Genomic DNA, 18,195 nt, shown 5'->3' on the forward strand with positions numbered 1-18,195 from the left:
TCTTCCTAAGGACAGTGGCATTTCCTCTTGATGGCAATTTCCAGTGTGTACAGTGAGAGGCTCTTCCAACCTTGCTTCAGAAACTGAGTTGTTTTAAAGTTAGACTAAAGTCAGCACTGGATGTCAGATGAGTCAGAGTACACAGAGCTCAACTGCTCTAAGTTTAGTTTCAAAATGTTCCGTTTGTCCCAATCAATGCACATTAATTTCAACAACAACAAAAAAATGGAATGTTTGCCAGGCTGTGATGTTAAATACTGCTCTGTTTTGTATACCCACTCATAATGAAGCATGTCACATTTATTCATTATTGCTTTTGGCCTTTGTCTTCTGAATAGCTTTGTCCAGCCTTCAAAAGTCTACTAAAAGCTATGACTGGAGAGAATATAACAAGCTTGTTTCTCTCAGTGGGACTGCCCCAGTTTAGGCTGCACCGTGTTGAGAAGATCCCTCATATCCAAGCCTTGGAGTGAAACCGGAAAACAAGACCAGCTTTAACTTGAAGTGGACAGTTCATTTATGCAATATCTGGCTTCAGATAATGAAAGGCACCTGCAAAAAAGCAAAAGAAGCTTTTTAAGTCATGCTGTGACAACCTCACAGCATGGGGCCATGCCAACTACAGGTTGACAATGTCATATTTAATACTGATGTATCAAAGGAAAGGGACTAATATTTTTATTCCTAGGACAAGTTTGACAAAACTCTATGTATCTGGGATTATATACTGTAATGATTCTTGAGCTGACCTCATTAAGAACATGTGTTTCTAATAGTGGAATGCCAGCGGTTATTTCATTTTGGACAACTCTTATGTTTTACCTAATGGCAATCAGGTTTCATGTCTCAACAATTAATAACATCAAGATGTTGTTGACATCACTTAAGAAAATAATTATGCAGCAGAAATCCCGCTCGAACAATCAGCTATCTCACCAGTGCATGGCTTGGAGGAGAAGTAGCAGTGAGCCCTGAGGATCTCTGCTCAGAACTCCCTTCCTCACAGACAGACAGACAGACAGACAGCTAGCTCAGGCTGTGGGCAGCTCAGTGCCCTTCCCAGTGCCAGTGTGCCATACTCACTTTGGCCGTACTGGCCGTACTGGTAGCCCGTGACGGGGTCCATGCTGTATCCCGTGGTGCTGTAGGTTGGTGGGCAGTAGGACTGGGATGTGGGCAGGCTGTCTAAGCTCTTCATGTGCTCTAACCTCTGGCTGCAGCTGGCTGACACAGTGGTGGTGGGCTCCAGGCCCCCAGTGAGAGGGGACAGGGCATAATCAGTTTGGGGCTGGTGAGGCACACCACCGTGGTTAGTCAGGAGTCCCATTACCTAGAAAGTAGAAAAATAGAAAGAGTTAAAATAGATTAAGAACTCCATTGCTTACAGAACCACAGAAGTTCTCAAATCTATAATTTGATTTCCTAAACCAGGTAGACTTGATACTTGAACTGTGCTTTGAGTAGCTAATCCCAAGAGGAAGTAGAATTCGATTGCATCATCCACCAAAAGAAAATCTGATGGCTAGCAAGCAATAAGACATGATACTGGGGCAAATAAGGAATAAATTTTAACTTTTATGGTTTTAGAGTGCCTGATCTCAGCCCCAGCTGGGAGTTCTGCAGATGTTCTTGCTTGAGGATGAAATTATAAGAGAATAGAAAGAGAACAAAGTTTAACCATGATGTCCTGCATGATCTACAAACATAAAAAGCTGTGAAAAAGCTGACACAATTTTCTTCTCCAAGATCAGCAACCATTACAGTGAAATCAGTTTGGAGCACATCCCAGTAGCACTACTGGTGGAGGTAACAAAGAACACCACAGAATCCTGATGTTCTGGAGTAGGGAAAGGGGCAGAGCAGCTGTACCCCCACTGCTGCATGCCCTGTGAACTGTAAAGAAGTGTGTGCAAGAGTAAAGTGCTGGTTATCATTAAAGCAGTTATTGATTCCAACATCTGAGTTAGATGACACAACAGAAAGGGTCAGGCACTCCAGAGCAACTTCAAGTTAGCTGTGACTCCTTTATTAAACTGCTTCTACAGGGACAGTTACGAAATCAGTAGCTGAAAAGAGTTTACTGGAAAATACATGCTTGTCCCTATAAAAGCCCAGCCCCCCGGGCCATAATTTCCAGTAGAAGAGCAAGAAATAATTTCAAAAGCATCTGCATTTTTAAGCACAAAACTACAGAGAAACTTCTTGTTCAAAAATCTCTCCCGCTACAAGTTGGTGAACATTTCCTCTCCTGGTACACCACTGTAGAACATTTTAAAAGTAAGTGTATGACTGAGATTTGCTTACTTTTTGCTGAAATAAATTGCACTTCAGAGCCTGACAAGCATTCTGCAGCTTCTAATAGACGGGTGACATACAGCTTCTGCCAAAACTGCATATTGTGATAATTTACAAGCTGTTCTTGCTCCAAAAAAGTATTACAATTATCTGACATGTGCTATTTGATAATCATTTTGCTTTGCAGCAATTCTTGCCATAAACTAAAGAAAGTTTTTTAAAAATGGAGTCTATTTTTATAGACTAAATTAAACCTCATAAAAACAGATCTGTTTCCTGAGGTTCTGATACTCCTCCTGAAATTGTACTTATTTTCCATCACAAACTAAAAAGTATTGTTATTGCAGGGAGCTTGTGCTTCCAGCTCTGAGTTGTTTGCTTTTTTGTTAGCTTGGGGTTTTTTTTCTTAATAAACAGATGAAATATGATCCAGAGATAGTGATTTGGGTAGGAAAGAAGACCTACCCAGTTTTTACACATCTGATTAGGAAAAGAGCAGGCGGTAGAAACAGAGCAGCTCAAAAGGAGAAACCCAGATCCCTGCATTGAAAACATACAATATGTTTGCATCAAATGCACCCAAGATATCTCACTGAAAAAAAATTGCTGAGAAAGAAGTTCAGTTACTACACATAGCACTGGAATGTTCACTTCTGATTCACTGGGCTGAAAAACATGAATTTAACCAGTGGTATTTGCTGAATGTTTCACAAACTGAAGTATTCATGCAAAAACAAATTACAAAATATATCTAAAGACTGCATTCAGATATTGAAATCTTATGACTTTCAAATAGTTTTTTATAAACTTTTGTTTATAAAAACAAGATTAATTTGGATTTAGGATGTAAGATATTTTCTATTTACTTCAACAAATACATTCAATGCCCAAAAACTGTTAAAAGACAATAATAATATTTTTTCTTACGAAAAAATAATAAATATATAAATAAATAATTATAAATAATAATAAAGATAATAATTGTGGTTAGTAATAAAACAACTCTGAAATCACCACAGATTGAAAAATCATGTTATCTGTACATTTTGTGCCAAAACTCCCCAAAAGTTGAAAATACTGGGCTCTCAAGTTTTTGTTCTAATAATTCGTTGTGAAAACTTTAAAATTTCTATTATTTTAGCAAGCTTTTCTCTTTCAGAACTTCAAAATATTTTTCTTGTAACTTTGGAATTTGATATGGTCCAAAATGTAGCATGGTTAATGACCTGACATGCATCAGCAGGACACAGCATTAGAACCGATGTTCATTCAGGTTCTATTAATCCTTGTCCTTTGAAATTAACACTAGTAGAGTTAAAAGAGAAAGAACTAAAAAAAAATAAAGGGATAACTTAAACATTTACATTGAAAATTACTACTTTGGGAAATATTTATGTTGGCAGGAGTATAACGGTTTTGACTACGGTTTAAATTGCACAGGGGTTTGTCAGAAATCTCAAGTGGACAGCCCTTTGCATTGCCGTGCAGGGCCAGTGTGACACCGATATTTGCAGGACTTCCCCACGTTTTGCTCCAAGTTCAAGAGCAGAGAGAAGGGGCTGGGCTGGGCTCATGTCCCACGGGAGCTCCTCTGTGCCTCAGGGCTCTCACATCACTGCCTTGGCTGCCAGCACTTTTAGAACCAATTGCTAATTTGGGTAAGTAACTATTTTACCAACTGCGGATTTCAACCAGAGGTTTGTTTTAATTTAATGTTTTCAATAGAATAAAGCCTGAGACAAAATTTGGACTTTGCCAGCAAAAAGAGTGAGCTCAAAAACTTTCGGATTGGAAGCTATTTTAAAATTGGAGATTTGTCTTGGAATTTAAACTGAGTCCATACAGAATCTCAAATGTCACTCAAGCATCAGTAGCAACTCTATTTGGATTGAGATTTCTTTTCTTTGGCAAAATGAAAATTATCATTTAGTGAGATTTATTTAACTTTTTAAATTAGAATCTAATTAGGCATAATTTTACTAAGTGGGTGTGCACCTAGTAAATATTCTGGAGCAGAACTCACTGAGCTGTCTGTCTCTGAGCTGGAGAAAACTGAAGTCTGAACAGTAACCAACTTCCCAGAAATATCTTCCTCAGAAGCCTTCAGAATCATCCTGCAGTTGATTAGTATCTAAATAATTCGATTTTTGGTCATGTCTGTTTTGAAAGCTCCAAGGGAAGTAGCCCCAGGGCAGGAGCCTTTGCTACGGTATGTGCCATGACCTTCTCACCCATACAAGGAGTTACAGGAAGGGCATGGCTAACTTTCACCTAATCAATTAGAAATCCATTAACGGGCCATGTCTGCAAGTTGCTCAGCATCCTCAGCTTAGCTGCACAGGAGACACACAAGGATCTGGATTTTACAGCTCAGATCTTCTGTGGGTATGAAGCAGAATAGTTCTAAGTAAACGGATATGATTGCTTTAGACTAGTTAAGGTAGAAAATAAAGTTATTCAATCTCTATACCATCCAAATTACTGGAAAATATGTGCTTCCTTCTAAATCACTTTGGGAAAGTTAAATTAGTAAGTATCAGCCTCACTGACCCAGAATCCAAGGGCTGAGCTAACACTGCATTAAAGTGATACAATAACTATTCTATTTCTTTTAGAGAAAACTCCCATAAACACAAAACAAAAATCAGATTGAAGTTTTTTAACTACATATATTTTGCTCTCACCTTCTACAAAACACACATAGGAATGTTAAGGCACAGTCTTTGTGCTTATACAATAAAATACAGTATATAATTGATTAAATCACTCTATTAGAAAACAAAGGTGAAATTAGGAATAAGTAAAGGGAACACAGTGGACTGCTCCGACCAAAGTCTGCAGGAAAGTTTTTAGAGAACACATCTGAAGCAACCCTAAATATTCATTAGGACAAATCCCTTGCTGGTGGAGTCAGCATGGAATCACCAGCTGAGGGTACCATCGAGAAAGAGAACTCGAGGGATGAAAGCCTTAAAGGCATGAATACAATGTCTGGTCCATTATCAGCTGCTGGAAATAATTCTATTATCACCAAAATAAAGGCCATTAAACTACATTTTAAAAAAGCTTATTTTATTGAAATGAAACATTCTGGCTGTTAACATGGTTAGTATTTGAGAATGCAGGACCCTCCATAGGCACAATAAAATTCTCATATGTTTTAATTCATTTACGCATGCTTGTGTTTAATATGCTTTGTGACCATGCCTGCAATTAATATGATTTATGAGAAAAGAACATGTGCAATATTTTTTTGGGTACAGTGATACTATTTTTCCCCTCCTGTGAATGAAAGATTTAATGAAACAGCTCAAGGAAAATGGCTGGCAGTTAACATATTAAGTTGAACTGACAGAACCATGAGTAAACTTTAGCACCGTTAATGATATCCTCTTATCTGACCCTGACACATTTGCAGCATGTAATTTACAGAAGCTCTGTCCAGGGAATCTTGACAAATGCTCCTAACGATGTCAGGGCAATGTTCCATTCTAATGTAAAACAGATGTGGGTCAGATACCCTCATTCATCACTAACACTGAAAATTTTAAACTCCTTCCGAGATGAATGGCATTACCTGCTGTTAGCTCTCTTCACTGTAGAGAAATCTCTCAAAAAACAAAATATTGCCTAAGAAAGAACCCAAAAAAAGGATTGTTATCACTCACTATAATGAGTGGTTTTAGAGGATTAATTAATTAGCTATATGGATCTATAGCTATAGGATCCTAGAACCACACTGCTGATTCATTTTATATATATGAATATTTCTATTGAATACAAGAAACCTGACAGAAAGCAATTTTTGCCAAATGGCAAGACCTGGCAACCACTTACTTGGTTAATGAAAATAAGAGAAAATATACTGACTTTGGACATTGATAATCTGACGCTCTGCATACTCATATCAATGAGACCTGATACTGATTTCACACCACCAGGTACCACTGGTACCTACACTGGAATTAGAGAAGGTGCACTGGTGCTCATTTAGGATAATTAAGAGGATAACTTGATTCTTTCATCAAATACATTTTTACCTACAGACAATTGCCAATTTTCAAAGCATTATTACAGTCTGTCACAAAACTCATGTCTTTTTAAAGTGCTATATCACAGAGTCCCAGAACCTGGTACATCACGAAAATAATTCTAAGATCAGCTAATTCTTGAGCCCCTGAAAAGAAACGAAAGATCACTGAAAAGGCAAAACAAAGCTCAAAGATGAACATATAATTTATGAATATATAAGCATATCTATGCAATTAAACATCTCCCAGCTTTTTCAGGCAGCCCCAGAGACTGGAGTCGCATGACTTTAAATGCTCAACTATGGCAATATTACTCAAAAGAATTCATTAAAAGCCTAAATTTGGTATTAGGTTGCTGTTTGCCTGTGAACTCTCCTCCTTCCACCTTCCATTCAGCCCCAAACACAAAAGAAGGATTCTGGCTATTCTGAACACCAGCCCAGCTGTCACTAGCTCAGCTCTCACACACCTTCCCTCAACAATTGGGATGTATGGATTTGTTATGGCTGAAAGCAAAACAAACCAAAAGAGAAAAGTTAAGGTGGACATTCAAAAAGATACAGTTTAAACAGTCACCTGTTTATTTTTCTGCTATATTAATGTATTTAGTAAATATGTTATTTACAAATATATACTTCTATAAAATATAGAATATTTTATATAAAATATGAGTATATAAAATAAATAATTAATATAAAATAAATAGTACTTGTAGTTATTTTTTACTCACTAACAATTACAATACTATTGAATCTCATCTATTTTTCTCAGAGAAACAACAAATAATAAACCCCATTGTCTGAACTTTAAAAAAAGAAGAAAGAACAAAAACTCGTGGTCATGAAGATTATATCATGTGAATTAACTTTCTTACTCACTAAGGATTCCATGCCCTGTCTCATGTTCTTGGGTCAATAAGCAAAGAGCTTTCAAAGCCAAGTGCATCGTGCCAAAGATCATAAGCTTCTCATTGCTGTGGGACTTGAACCCAAACGAAATGTTTCTGTGGGCAACCAGCTCAAGGTAATCCAACAGAAGGTATGGGGAAAAGTATAATGAATTAATAGTTGCTTTTTTTCATTGCTCTTGTCCCCCTTAATGAGGGAATGAAAACTTTTAGCCCTGGTTCCTGTGGCTCCCCTAAAAACAGAGTTAATAAGACAATATGAACATATCTAACCGATTCGACAGCTGCCATCGGTTCCATACGTCAGGTTAATGAAAACCAAGTGCTCCCAAAGACTTTAGAGAAGCCCATCGCCTAAGATCCACCTCACCAAAAGGAGTTCAGGGTAACTCTGAAACTCAGGCAGTGAAATGTTTTGACAGTAGAAGAAAGAAACCTTGAAAGAGCTTGCCTCTGTACTACTGTTCATGGAAAAGTTTGGGATTTTCTTATCAAGATTATTCCTGAGCTCCAGGTAATGGCATGAAACTGCAAACTTTGTTAAAGGCTGTTATGATCTCCTACACAGCCAATTCAATATTCAATCCACTTCCAATTTTCAAACTGCAGCCTTTAAAGCTACAGGTTTGATTCAATTATGGGGGAGAAGGCAAAGAAGAGGAAACAGTAGATCTGTGAAGTTTTCTAAAGGACAAGGAGGAAAAACAATTATGCCTAGCAGGAGACAGGTTACACATGTTTGTTCTTCTCCTGGTAAAATCTTAAAACTGAAGTGCTGTTTAAGCCTGGATTATCCTAGGTTAAACAGGTTAAATATCCGACAGGTTAAGTATCCTAGAAGTTAAATATCCTACAGGTGAAATACAGGAAGCACACAAACTCACAAAGCAGCAATCCCAGCAGAGTATTGCTGCTCCACCTGGATCCACAGCAGCCAGAGCAGCACTCTCCAAACCAGCAAACTGCCTGACCTGGTGTAGGGAAAACTCTGCTCTCTGACACTAATAAAAAGCACATGAGGAGGTCAGGGGATGCTGATGTACACCGGAAAAGCCTTTTTCCTTATCTTAAATGAAGCAGTTCAAAATACTGATATCCTGTCTTTAAAACAATCTGCCCTTCACCAAGGCCATCCACCTGAAGCTGGGAGACAGTCAGTGATGGCCACTAATCATAAAGTGCCATGCCAATCCAAAAGCATGCCTAAGTCCTGTGTACATACATTAACATCCAGATATGCTGTCCCCTCATAATTCTGAGTTAAAAAACATTTGTTAAAAGAAAATTCACTGAGCAAGTAAAACCTAATTTGAAAAGGAAATACAATATTGCCATAAATGTATTCATGAAAGGCAAGAAGCTGCATAATAGGCATAGAAAACATAAAAATATGCAATTTACATATATTACACACTAATAATCTCTTTTCTGACATTATATTTAAAGAGCCCTGGCTGAGATGGCATGCTAGCAGTTGAGTTGCTTTTTCATGAAATACAAACACTCCAGGCTGCCATCTCCCCAAGACATTAATCCCTGACTTTTTTCAGCAAAAGTCAACCCGTTGCATGCCTGCAAGACAGAGGTTCTCTCACCACATCCAGGTAGTAATGAATAAACCAGATGAGCAAGGAGAATAATCAGTCATCTGAAGGACAGCTGCAGATCTTGTCTTGATGTTAAAAAGTATTAAACAAGGCGGAACTCTTTCTGTTCTCTTATATTTTTACACAAGATCAACAACTTTTCAACACTCGGCTTGCAAGACAGCTATGTAGTGGAGCATTTTTCTTCCAAGAACTGAGAAATACAGTCCCCTCTCATGCCAAAATTCAAGGCTAACACAATAATAATAAAATAACATCGCCCTAGGTGTCTCTGATTGTCTGCTACCTTCATCAGTGTTTGCCTTAAACACCATATTTGTCCATCATATTCAAGAAAAAAGTCAGAATGGAACCATTCTACATAGAAAATAAAGATTCCCTGGTGTCTTTGTGTCAGACCCCCATTTGTAATAAATTGATGACAAAGAGGAGAGAGAGGTTTAAGTCTGCTAAGAATACGATCCTGTGTATCTTAGTATTAGATTTCATTCTGTATGTTCTAAGGATGGGGTTTTTTAATCACAAAATATTATCTGGGCTTCAGACAAAGCCCCCCTTCCCCCTCCCTGCTACAGCCACCATAAATTCAGCTTTAGACTCAGTTTGTCAGGAGCACTTGCCAGCAAGAGACACATGGATGGGTGGAAACATTATGTTAATTACTCACACACCCAGATTTATTGTGGTCAAAAATGCACTGGCTAGTAAATAGACCCTCTCTCTTTCTCATCTAAATTCCATGCACACAGGCAGGGCAGTGCATCATGCCCACTCAGCAGGAAAACTCCTGTTTCCCTTTTTCATGAAACCCCGAATGCAGAGCTGGCTTTCAACTTTACCTTACCTCAGCCTCTCTTCCAGCACCTCAGGAAGAGCCCTGAGGAAGCATGGAGAGGGGATGCACAGTGACACACCCCACAACTAAGGGACATTTCACACACCAACATTGTGACCAGCAGCTCAGGCTCCTTTGGGCATCAAGAGTTTCACTGGTTTACTACAGTCCCACAATTTGCTGCACACAATTTACATGTTTCAGGCTGTATTATTGCTTTATATAAACACAAAGTCTGAATGTGTCACTTTATACATCTCTATATTTTAGGCATGTCTCTAACTCATTCTTTAGGCACCAAAACTGATATAGAGGAATTGTTGGCAATGCCACATGAATTCAGGTCTGGGTTTTTAATTTGTTTTCTTGATGGGAAGATTTTTAAGATCTGTTGAAGGTAATCATTTAGTTGCCAAGAAGTTGTTTCAAATCTAAATGGATATAAGTATTCTCCTCTATGCACTGAGCAAGGAAAGCATGAGGTCAATTTTAAAGGGGTCAGCATCCCCTAAACCCAGCTGTACCTGTTAGTAGAGCTGCTGGACACAGCCAGAAGTGCTAAGTACTGGGTTAGAAAAAGGCTTCAGAAGTCTAAGGAAAACAAATAAACAAACAATAAAACAACAGAAGTCTCCTAGGGTAAAGACAGGGCTAGGTGTAAAAAGGACAGAATCTCCTTTTGATTACATCAAACCTCAAATCAGCAAGACTTTGGCAGGAGGAGACCTGGCCTCACATTTTTGTCCCATTTCACCCAGCCATCACAAGATTTCTTTACTGTTGTTGTGCTCCACTTCTGTGTCACAGACAATAAAAGCTTTGTGAAAGGGGAAAAAAAGAGATCACATTTTCCATAGCCAGAACCAACACATATTTAAACTGACAATAACAACTAATTTTTATGGATTAACATTGAAAACCCGATAGATAATTATGTCAAAAATGTGGAAGTCTTGCACACTATGAAACTAGCCATTAAAAAAAAAAGAAACAACTAATATAATGTCATGGATTTTGATGAAGTTTGCATTTAGAAATCAGAATTCTTTCAAACAAAATCTATTCAAGTCTTGTTGGAAGTACATCCGTTTGTTTTTCTGTTGGCATTTTTTTCCTGAGGTTTCAAGCCATGAAGTTTTGTACCACACTCCATGCTATAGGAATCTGTGAATCTTAATTACATTTACCGTTACAAAAAAGGGTTTATGAACTTTTGCCTTTGGGCAAAAATGTTTATTTCATTGCCTTTGTTATTCATTCTTTTCAACTCCAGAGCCTTTGAACTTTTCAGCTGCACAGAGTTATCACCGTTGCACAGGAACCAGGAACTGCACTCCCGAGATGCAAACCACAAGTTGAAGAAAACGAAGGAGGCAAAGATATACGAGTCGTTATTTTGGCCACCCTTTGTGCCATTAAAATCTCATTTTCTGCCTATTAGAATGCCCTCTCCCTGCTTAGGCAGTGGTGATAGTCAGTGATTAGTGTGTAATTGAGTATAATTGTCTTTTCACTTTTCATTTGTGTCATTCTGAGCTTCTCTCTGTTTTTCTAACCACTGAGAGGAAAAAAAGGCAGAACGCAGATAAAGCTGTTAAAACTCTCACTTTCAGCCCTGAAGAGATTCCTGATTGTAATTATAGATTGCATCTTCTTTGTGACTCCTCAGAATTTAGTGGACATCTCTTTCCAAGCACCTGGGCAAAGCTCTTGTTAATAAAATAGACTACCATCTATTCGAGCTTTAACTAATAATGTCAGCTTCAGACAGATGCCATGTGTAGGAAAATGTAACCAATCTTTTGACACTCAATTATCAAGGCAATTTATTAACCTGATTTCCTTAAAAGAGCTCACGCAAATTAGAAAAACAATTATGGTATTCATGCATTTATATATTGCCAAAGAGCAGTAATACTTCTAATTTATGTATTTATAACTCGATTACAGCTCATCTCAATACACATTGCTCAGTCCTTGGAAGTCTTCTCATACAACTTGCCCATAATTTTCCTGGACAACTTGGTAAAATCTTGATGATGTTATTTTAATGAGATATTTTATTCACAGAAAAAATACAAGCTCTGTTTTCTGTACCTAGTCATGGATCTGCAGGAGAAGAGCAGTACATTACAAATGCTCGACAATTGGATGCAAACATGAAGTCTGCAGGATTCCATTATAAATCAGTTGAAATTAAATATAAGCTATGACTCTTTATTCAGCCAGTAGAAGGAAAAAAAATTAAAACAAAAAAAAAAGGAAACTAGCAAACTGAAATCATGTGGCTTATATAAAGAATACATTATGGTTTAAATTTGGCAATTCATTATACTGTGGCCTGAGGGAATAGACTCTTTGGTTCTGGTATACAGCAAATCCTCTGTCTGAAAACACAGGACTGACCTGAGGTGAGAGGCCATTGCCAATGGCAGGGTTCATGGGATTGGAGGGCCCGGACGGAGGCACAAAGCTGTCTGTATAGCTGGAAAATCCGTGCCTGGTGCTGGGCAGGCAGTAGGCAGAGCTGCTCTCGGGGTTCGAAGGGAGGCTGCTTTGGTGTACAGTGCTTGGAGGGAGAGGCTGAGGTCTATGGACGGTGCTGCTTGGATCAGACACGGCTGGAAGCAGAAGAAATATGTTGATATGTTTTCTTCCTTTATTCTGGCATAATAAGTTCATTATGTGAAGCTCAGCTTAAGAGAACTGCATCAGAACCTGCATCTAAATACTGGTTAAGTAAAAAAGTAAAGCTATAATATTGCTGGATATTTAACCAGCCTGTCAGCTTACACAAAAAAATCCTAAACAGACTGTAAATACCATAACAACAGGCATGCAGTTTTCAGACAACCTTTAGTGAGCACATATTGACAGCAATATTTTTTTAAATATGTCTATATATAAAAATAAAGGAAAATATTTTATTTAATTATAAGACTGGCTTTCCTCTCCTGCTCACAGCTCAGAAATCCCATCATGGCTTGTATCAAGTCAAGCAATGGATGGGAGAAACCCTGGGCTTCGAAAAATTCCATCAATTAGAACCTCCACTGAGAGTTAGGATCCAAATCTCAAGGAGGAAGCAATAAGAAGACACAAATTATTTTATTAAATATTGTTCATAAGGTTTTTATTTAATACTAAAATTTAACAAAGCATACATTTGAGGGTCTGTTCCCTCCCACTCAAATCCATCAAAGATCACAGAATTTCTGATAACATTAAGAAAAATTTTTACCCTACTGAGACTGACTACTGACTGATGTGAGACAAGGTGGTCTGAATAGCTGTGTTTTCCACCCCCAGATAAATATTCAGAGTATTTACAGAAGTTCCAATGCTCCATCAATGATAGTCACAACAAAGACAGAGTGCACCTTTCTCCTTCTACATCACACCAGACGTTTCCAGCAAAGGAGGCCAGTGCAGTGACAGGACAGAAATGAGTGTCCATCGCTTTACCAAAGCTGCATGCCTGCTGGGCAGAAGGTGATTATTTCTCTGGAGAGCACCCTTCCCATGGAACCACCCCTTTCTTGTAGCAAAACAAATCTCAGTTCTTACATGCTTAAAATAAACAGGCTTGCAGAGTCCTCCCTGAGTCAGACCATAAATTAGCCAACTCATTAAAAAAGAAAATATTTCTACAGTGGATGAGCACAGGAAACCCCCCCAATAACACTATTTTAACCAAGTACCTGTGGGCTACTGTACCTTGGGGTATGGAGGTGGGTTGGTAGGAGGGCTCAGAGAGCTGGTACGTTGGCAAAGTTGGCATGGCACTGGGTGGGAAACCTCCAGGGATCAGATGGTTGAAAGCCATCAGTTGGTTGGCTCCTGCCTGCTTCCTCCATCTGGCACGACGATTGCTAAACCAGACCTGCAAATGTTTTAAACATGAACATTTGATTTCTGCACATTTAGTACAGATGTATCAGAAAGAATGGCATTGCATTTCAAACACGGGCAGTGTCTGAGATGAGGGATGCAGAAGATGCACACTGAACTTAGTGCTCCTAGACAAGAAAGTTGCCCTTGGCACACATTTCCATGGTCCAAGAGATTCAACACAGGAATTCTGATCCCTAGTTTCCTCTCAAATTCAGCCTCTCCTGAGAAAAAAGCTGTCTACTCTTTCAAGCTTTAGTGGTTTTAATCACTATCATTACTGTTCCAGATTTAATGACAAAGGGGAAACCTCTCCATTTAATCTAAGTGCCAGCCAAAGCTATTTCATCTGTACTGTATTGTCTTTAACTTGCTGACAAGTTAGTGGCATCGCTTAATGCACTGTTAGAAGGTGCACATACTTACATATTGGGATAATATATTGTCCTAATGACCAACAGAACTTCAAGCTTTTAATTAGAAAAATACAAGCCCCATGTACAAAATACACAAATCCCTCCCAGCAAGTTTTCATCTGTTCACATATGTACAAAACAGTAGGTCAGAACTTCAGTACTAGATTAGCATTTCAGAACCACTTTGAAATCCGTTCCCAGGACAACACACCAACCAGATGAGGTTTGGATTTGTGGGATATTTTAGCTATAAATCTCCTTTTCTTCACATCATTCTCAGTTTGTGTTTTAAGCTTTCCAAGTCCTGCATAGTTCTTACTACATCCAAGATACAAAGAGGCAAGACATGACACATGCTGATATAATTGGAGTTGCAAAACACGTTAATTATTGATTTTGATATTATAACAATTTTGCACATCACAAATTGGAAGGCCAAAGAGTGCAGGAGTGCCTGGAGAAGGGTGAGGCACATTGCCTTGTTGTGGGGTCAGAGCAAGCTCCTGACTACAGCTCTCAGCTCCATGGTGGAGCTCTGAAGGAAAGAATGGTTGGTTCAGGTAACAGAGACTGCACACATTTGTAAACAAGCAGCCAGTTGCTCATAATCCTACACCCTGAAGCAGCTGTGGTGCTCATCTATAGATACAATTCATTAGATAAGACCTCAACTGAGTGTTAATACCTGGTAAAGTAGATCTGCACAGCCTGTAAGGCAGCCTGGCCTCAAAGCCACTGAGGCACATTAGCTGATGAGGCACTTATAGATGTGTTTGTACAAGATGGGACTCTGATCTGTAACCCTTGTGCAAGCAGCCCTTGCTGGCTTAAGAATCAGGCATCACAGACTGGGATTCTAAGTGTAGCACCATTTATAAACCATGAGTGGCCCTCACACTAGAGGGTAACAACCTTTTGGGCTACACTGTGGGCTTCTCCTCTGCTTGCTATTTCATGACAGGAGTGGTGGGACTCACTGGGCCATCTGGTTTCTGCCATAGGCCATCTGTCACCATGTAGTTTGCTCTGACTTCATTCTCTTTTCAGAATGAGATGCTCAGTGCACACAGCTGCCTCCTCCTTTGGCTACAACATCTACTCCTCAATTATACACTCCCACTCCAGTTTAAGATCTAGGACAGAGGGATAGGTGGAGCCTGTGTTCTACGTCACAAATCCCTCTCTTGTTGTTTTGCTGTACATACTGACCCCCCTGTCTCCACATGAACCATTTCTGAAAGCAGCTGGAAGGAACAAGGCACCGGGGTGGAAATGCAAAACCTGCCATGAGCAGTAGCTGAGGATGGGTCCAGATTCAGCCTGTAGAGCAAGAAAGAGACCTTGCTAAAGATCCAGAGAACACTTAGGAAGGATAATGGAGGTCAAAGAGTGACCAGGGAACAGCAAACCCTTGTTGTAATTAGCTGACCCAGGTCATTAACTCTGGCTTTTTGCCTTGACACTCTCTCTTCTTCAGGTCAAGAGGGTTATCTCATGATCTCCAAGTGCTTTGGCAACACGAGCAGAACTAGGCTACATGAATAGATTTCACTCAGGAAAGTGAGGTAACAAGATTTTATATTCTCTACAGATAAGCATTTGCCTTCAAACTTCAGATAGTTATTAAAATGAGTCAAATCCCAAATTTTAATTCAGTAGTAAGCAATTTGCCTAAATGACAAGTTTTCTTTTTTTTATTTATGGTCAGATTTTTGGCTCATTTTGCAGACTCACATTTTTTCCACAACTGCAGCTGTGTATTAAACATCTCTGAAAGGAACACACCCAACAGTATCAAAAAGTCTGCAGCAGCCACACAATGGACATCCTTGCACAGAGCTTTGTTGCCACCTGGAGCCCCATTACACTGAGTGGGACTCTGCAGGGGTGCAGAAACAAGGCTGTGTACTGCCACTTCAGTCCTGTGTGACTGCGATGTGCCAAATGAGTGCTACTTGATGGGCACCCTTGTCACGTGGCACTGGCACAGTCCTCTGGCACTGGCCTCTTGCTTTCCCTGGGGGCAGGAGGGCAGATGGCACCTGACTAGCACCAGAGTTAGTCCAAAATTAACTCACAAAAACCCCTTGAGCAAGTTCAAAACTGCAGAGGAAGCCTTACTGCCACTAATACCACACAAGTTCATCACTACAGAATGGTAGAGGTACATAAGAAAACAAAAATACAAAAGCCACCAAATCAAGAAAAAGTTACTAAAAAATAAATAACTGAAACCTAAATAACTGAAACCTAAGTATTTTATTTACATTTTATGTAATACTTATTAAAATTAGTCAAATCCCACACTTTAATTGGAAGCTTGAACAGAATTGTGAATGCTGAATTCAGAACATATTCAGAATGTCATTTTAACTAAAATTATTGGGGTTTTTAATCATTATATTTCCCTTAGACTATATTAATCATAATATTTCCCTCAGTCAGTTGCCTTGATCTATTTCTAGAGTCCAGAATTTTTTTTTCATTTCTTAAATCCTCATGTAACATGAAAAATTCATGTACAATACTACCACTAAAGAAACCTTGAAAAACTTTGCTAATCTCAAGCCAAGATTTAAAAATAAATTCAGTCACCACAAGTCAGTGTGTCGGCTTAGAAACATATTGTAAAAACCTGGGGGAATATTTTCTTTTGTTTATACATTTCCAATATGATTTAAATGCAATGTCTCCTTATGTGCAACAGATTTTAACTTCCACCAACATAATAAAATTCTCATCTTATGAGTGGCCTTTTCATATATAGCAGGCCCCCATAGGATGCTCCTTTCTCCCACAGCCTCCATTTGAGGGGCACAATCATCACCTGGCTGCAGGGATGCTTCCAGTACAGAGCAGCCCCTGGAGGAGATCCCAAGAGTCATCCTGTGAGAAAGTGCCACCCTGCAGTGGGCACAACAGAAATCAAACTCTAAACTATCTAAAAATGGACAGAGGAAACACAGCTTGGCTGAGGGACCCAAGCATTCAGAAACTATGTCTGCACAGAAGCCAAGTCACACTCACTGTAGTGAAGCTTGGACTCCTCGGTTCCTATGTCACTTTCAAAGATGGAATGTAAATGATCCAGATGATTTGGAAACAAACTTGAATTTCAAAGTCTGGCCAACATTTATAGATCAAAAATAGAACTGAAGAGGATGAAATGCAGAACAAAATGGGGGGAAAGCAGCACTTTAATTACTGGAAGCTCAAGTTTTCCAAACAGCTGGGACTGGACTGACCCAAAAAGAAATCTCTCTGCCACAGAACGTAAAAAACCAACGTAGATGGATAAGGTGAACTAATAGGTTTCTTCCAGCTCTATTTCCTTATATTTGGATCCTGCCTCTTATTATCATTTTTTCTTAAAGCAGTTTGCAAGTGATCATGCCAATATCTTATTTTGTTGATCTCAACAGGATATTCTTTAGAAGATGCATTTATTCACTTGGGAACACACTATTGTAATTAGCCTTGACATTTCGACAGTCTGATCATAAACACAGAGTGCTCTATGTGCTTTTAAGGCAAAAAGATCTCTGATTCAACAGGGAAAAACATTCAAGATGTGAATGTTGCAAAAAACCCGTGGATATTTTGTTATACAAAGTCCTGACCATTGCAAGCACCAGTGCCAGAAACACAAAAGTCGAGAGACTGATATATTGTTAATGGCACTTCTAATTTTAGATGGATTCTAGATGGGGGGAGGGAGGAATTGGTTTGGTTTTTCCTCATGATATTTTTCATGGTAACTGCCTCCCCCACCCTCTTATTCTCCACCTCTGCCTTCCCACAAAATTCATGTGTTCAAAACAAAGTCTGACCATCCTGGAAGCCAGAGTCCGCGGATGTTCCACCAGGGAAAGAATGTGGGCTGTGCCAGAAGCAGCAGGGGTGCCTTGGAAAGGGAGGAGGCTGAAGAGGAAACTGCAAACACAGCTGAGCTCCACCAGCCCAGGCAGAGCTGACTGGAAAACACGGCAGTGTGACTGCCACAGACACCTCCAGGGTCTGCTCCTGCAGTCGCTAAGATGCCAGGCCTCGCTTACTTCAGCAGCCCTTCAAGGGCATGCACAGGAAATAAGTTTCTTATCCTCCCTTTTCTTTGTTTTTGCACTAGGGTGAGTTTCCATCCTGGCTCACCAGGGTATCAGTACTATGAGCTGCAGGGAGAGCACTGCCAGGGAGCAGCCATGGGATGAAGAAA

The 18,195-nt window shown here is 39.3% G+C and overlaps 1 protein-coding gene across 4 annotated transcripts in view; it reads right to left on the reverse strand.

Annotated features, from left to right (window-relative positions):
• Positions 1 to 517: 517 nt before the first annotated feature.
• Positions 518 to 18,195, reverse strand: part of PAX3 (paired box 3) — a 72,959-nt gene continuing 55,281 nt past the window's right edge. For all 4 annotated transcript variants that reach the window (XM_058812173.1, XM_058812171.1, XM_058812170.1 and 1 more), the window contains 4 exons: positions 13,393 to 13,558; positions 12,082 to 12,296; positions 1,084 to 1,330; positions 518 to 552 (listed from right to left, as the gene is read on the reverse strand). In XM_058812173.1, coding sequence (XP_058668156.1) covers positions 518 to 552; positions 1,084 to 1,330; positions 12,082 to 12,296; positions 13,393 to 13,558 — 663 coding nt within the window. The remainder of the gene's footprint in view (positions 553 to 1,083; positions 1,331 to 12,081; positions 12,297 to 13,392; positions 13,559 to 18,195) is intronic.

The sequence above is a fragment of the Ammospiza caudacuta genome, chromosome 11, assembly GCF_027887145.1.
Source record: "Ammospiza caudacuta isolate bAmmCau1 chromosome 11, bAmmCau1.pri, whole genome shotgun sequence".
In the NCBI taxonomy this organism is placed as follows: domain Eukaryota; kingdom Metazoa; phylum Chordata; class Aves; order Passeriformes; family Passerellidae; genus Ammospiza; species Ammospiza caudacuta.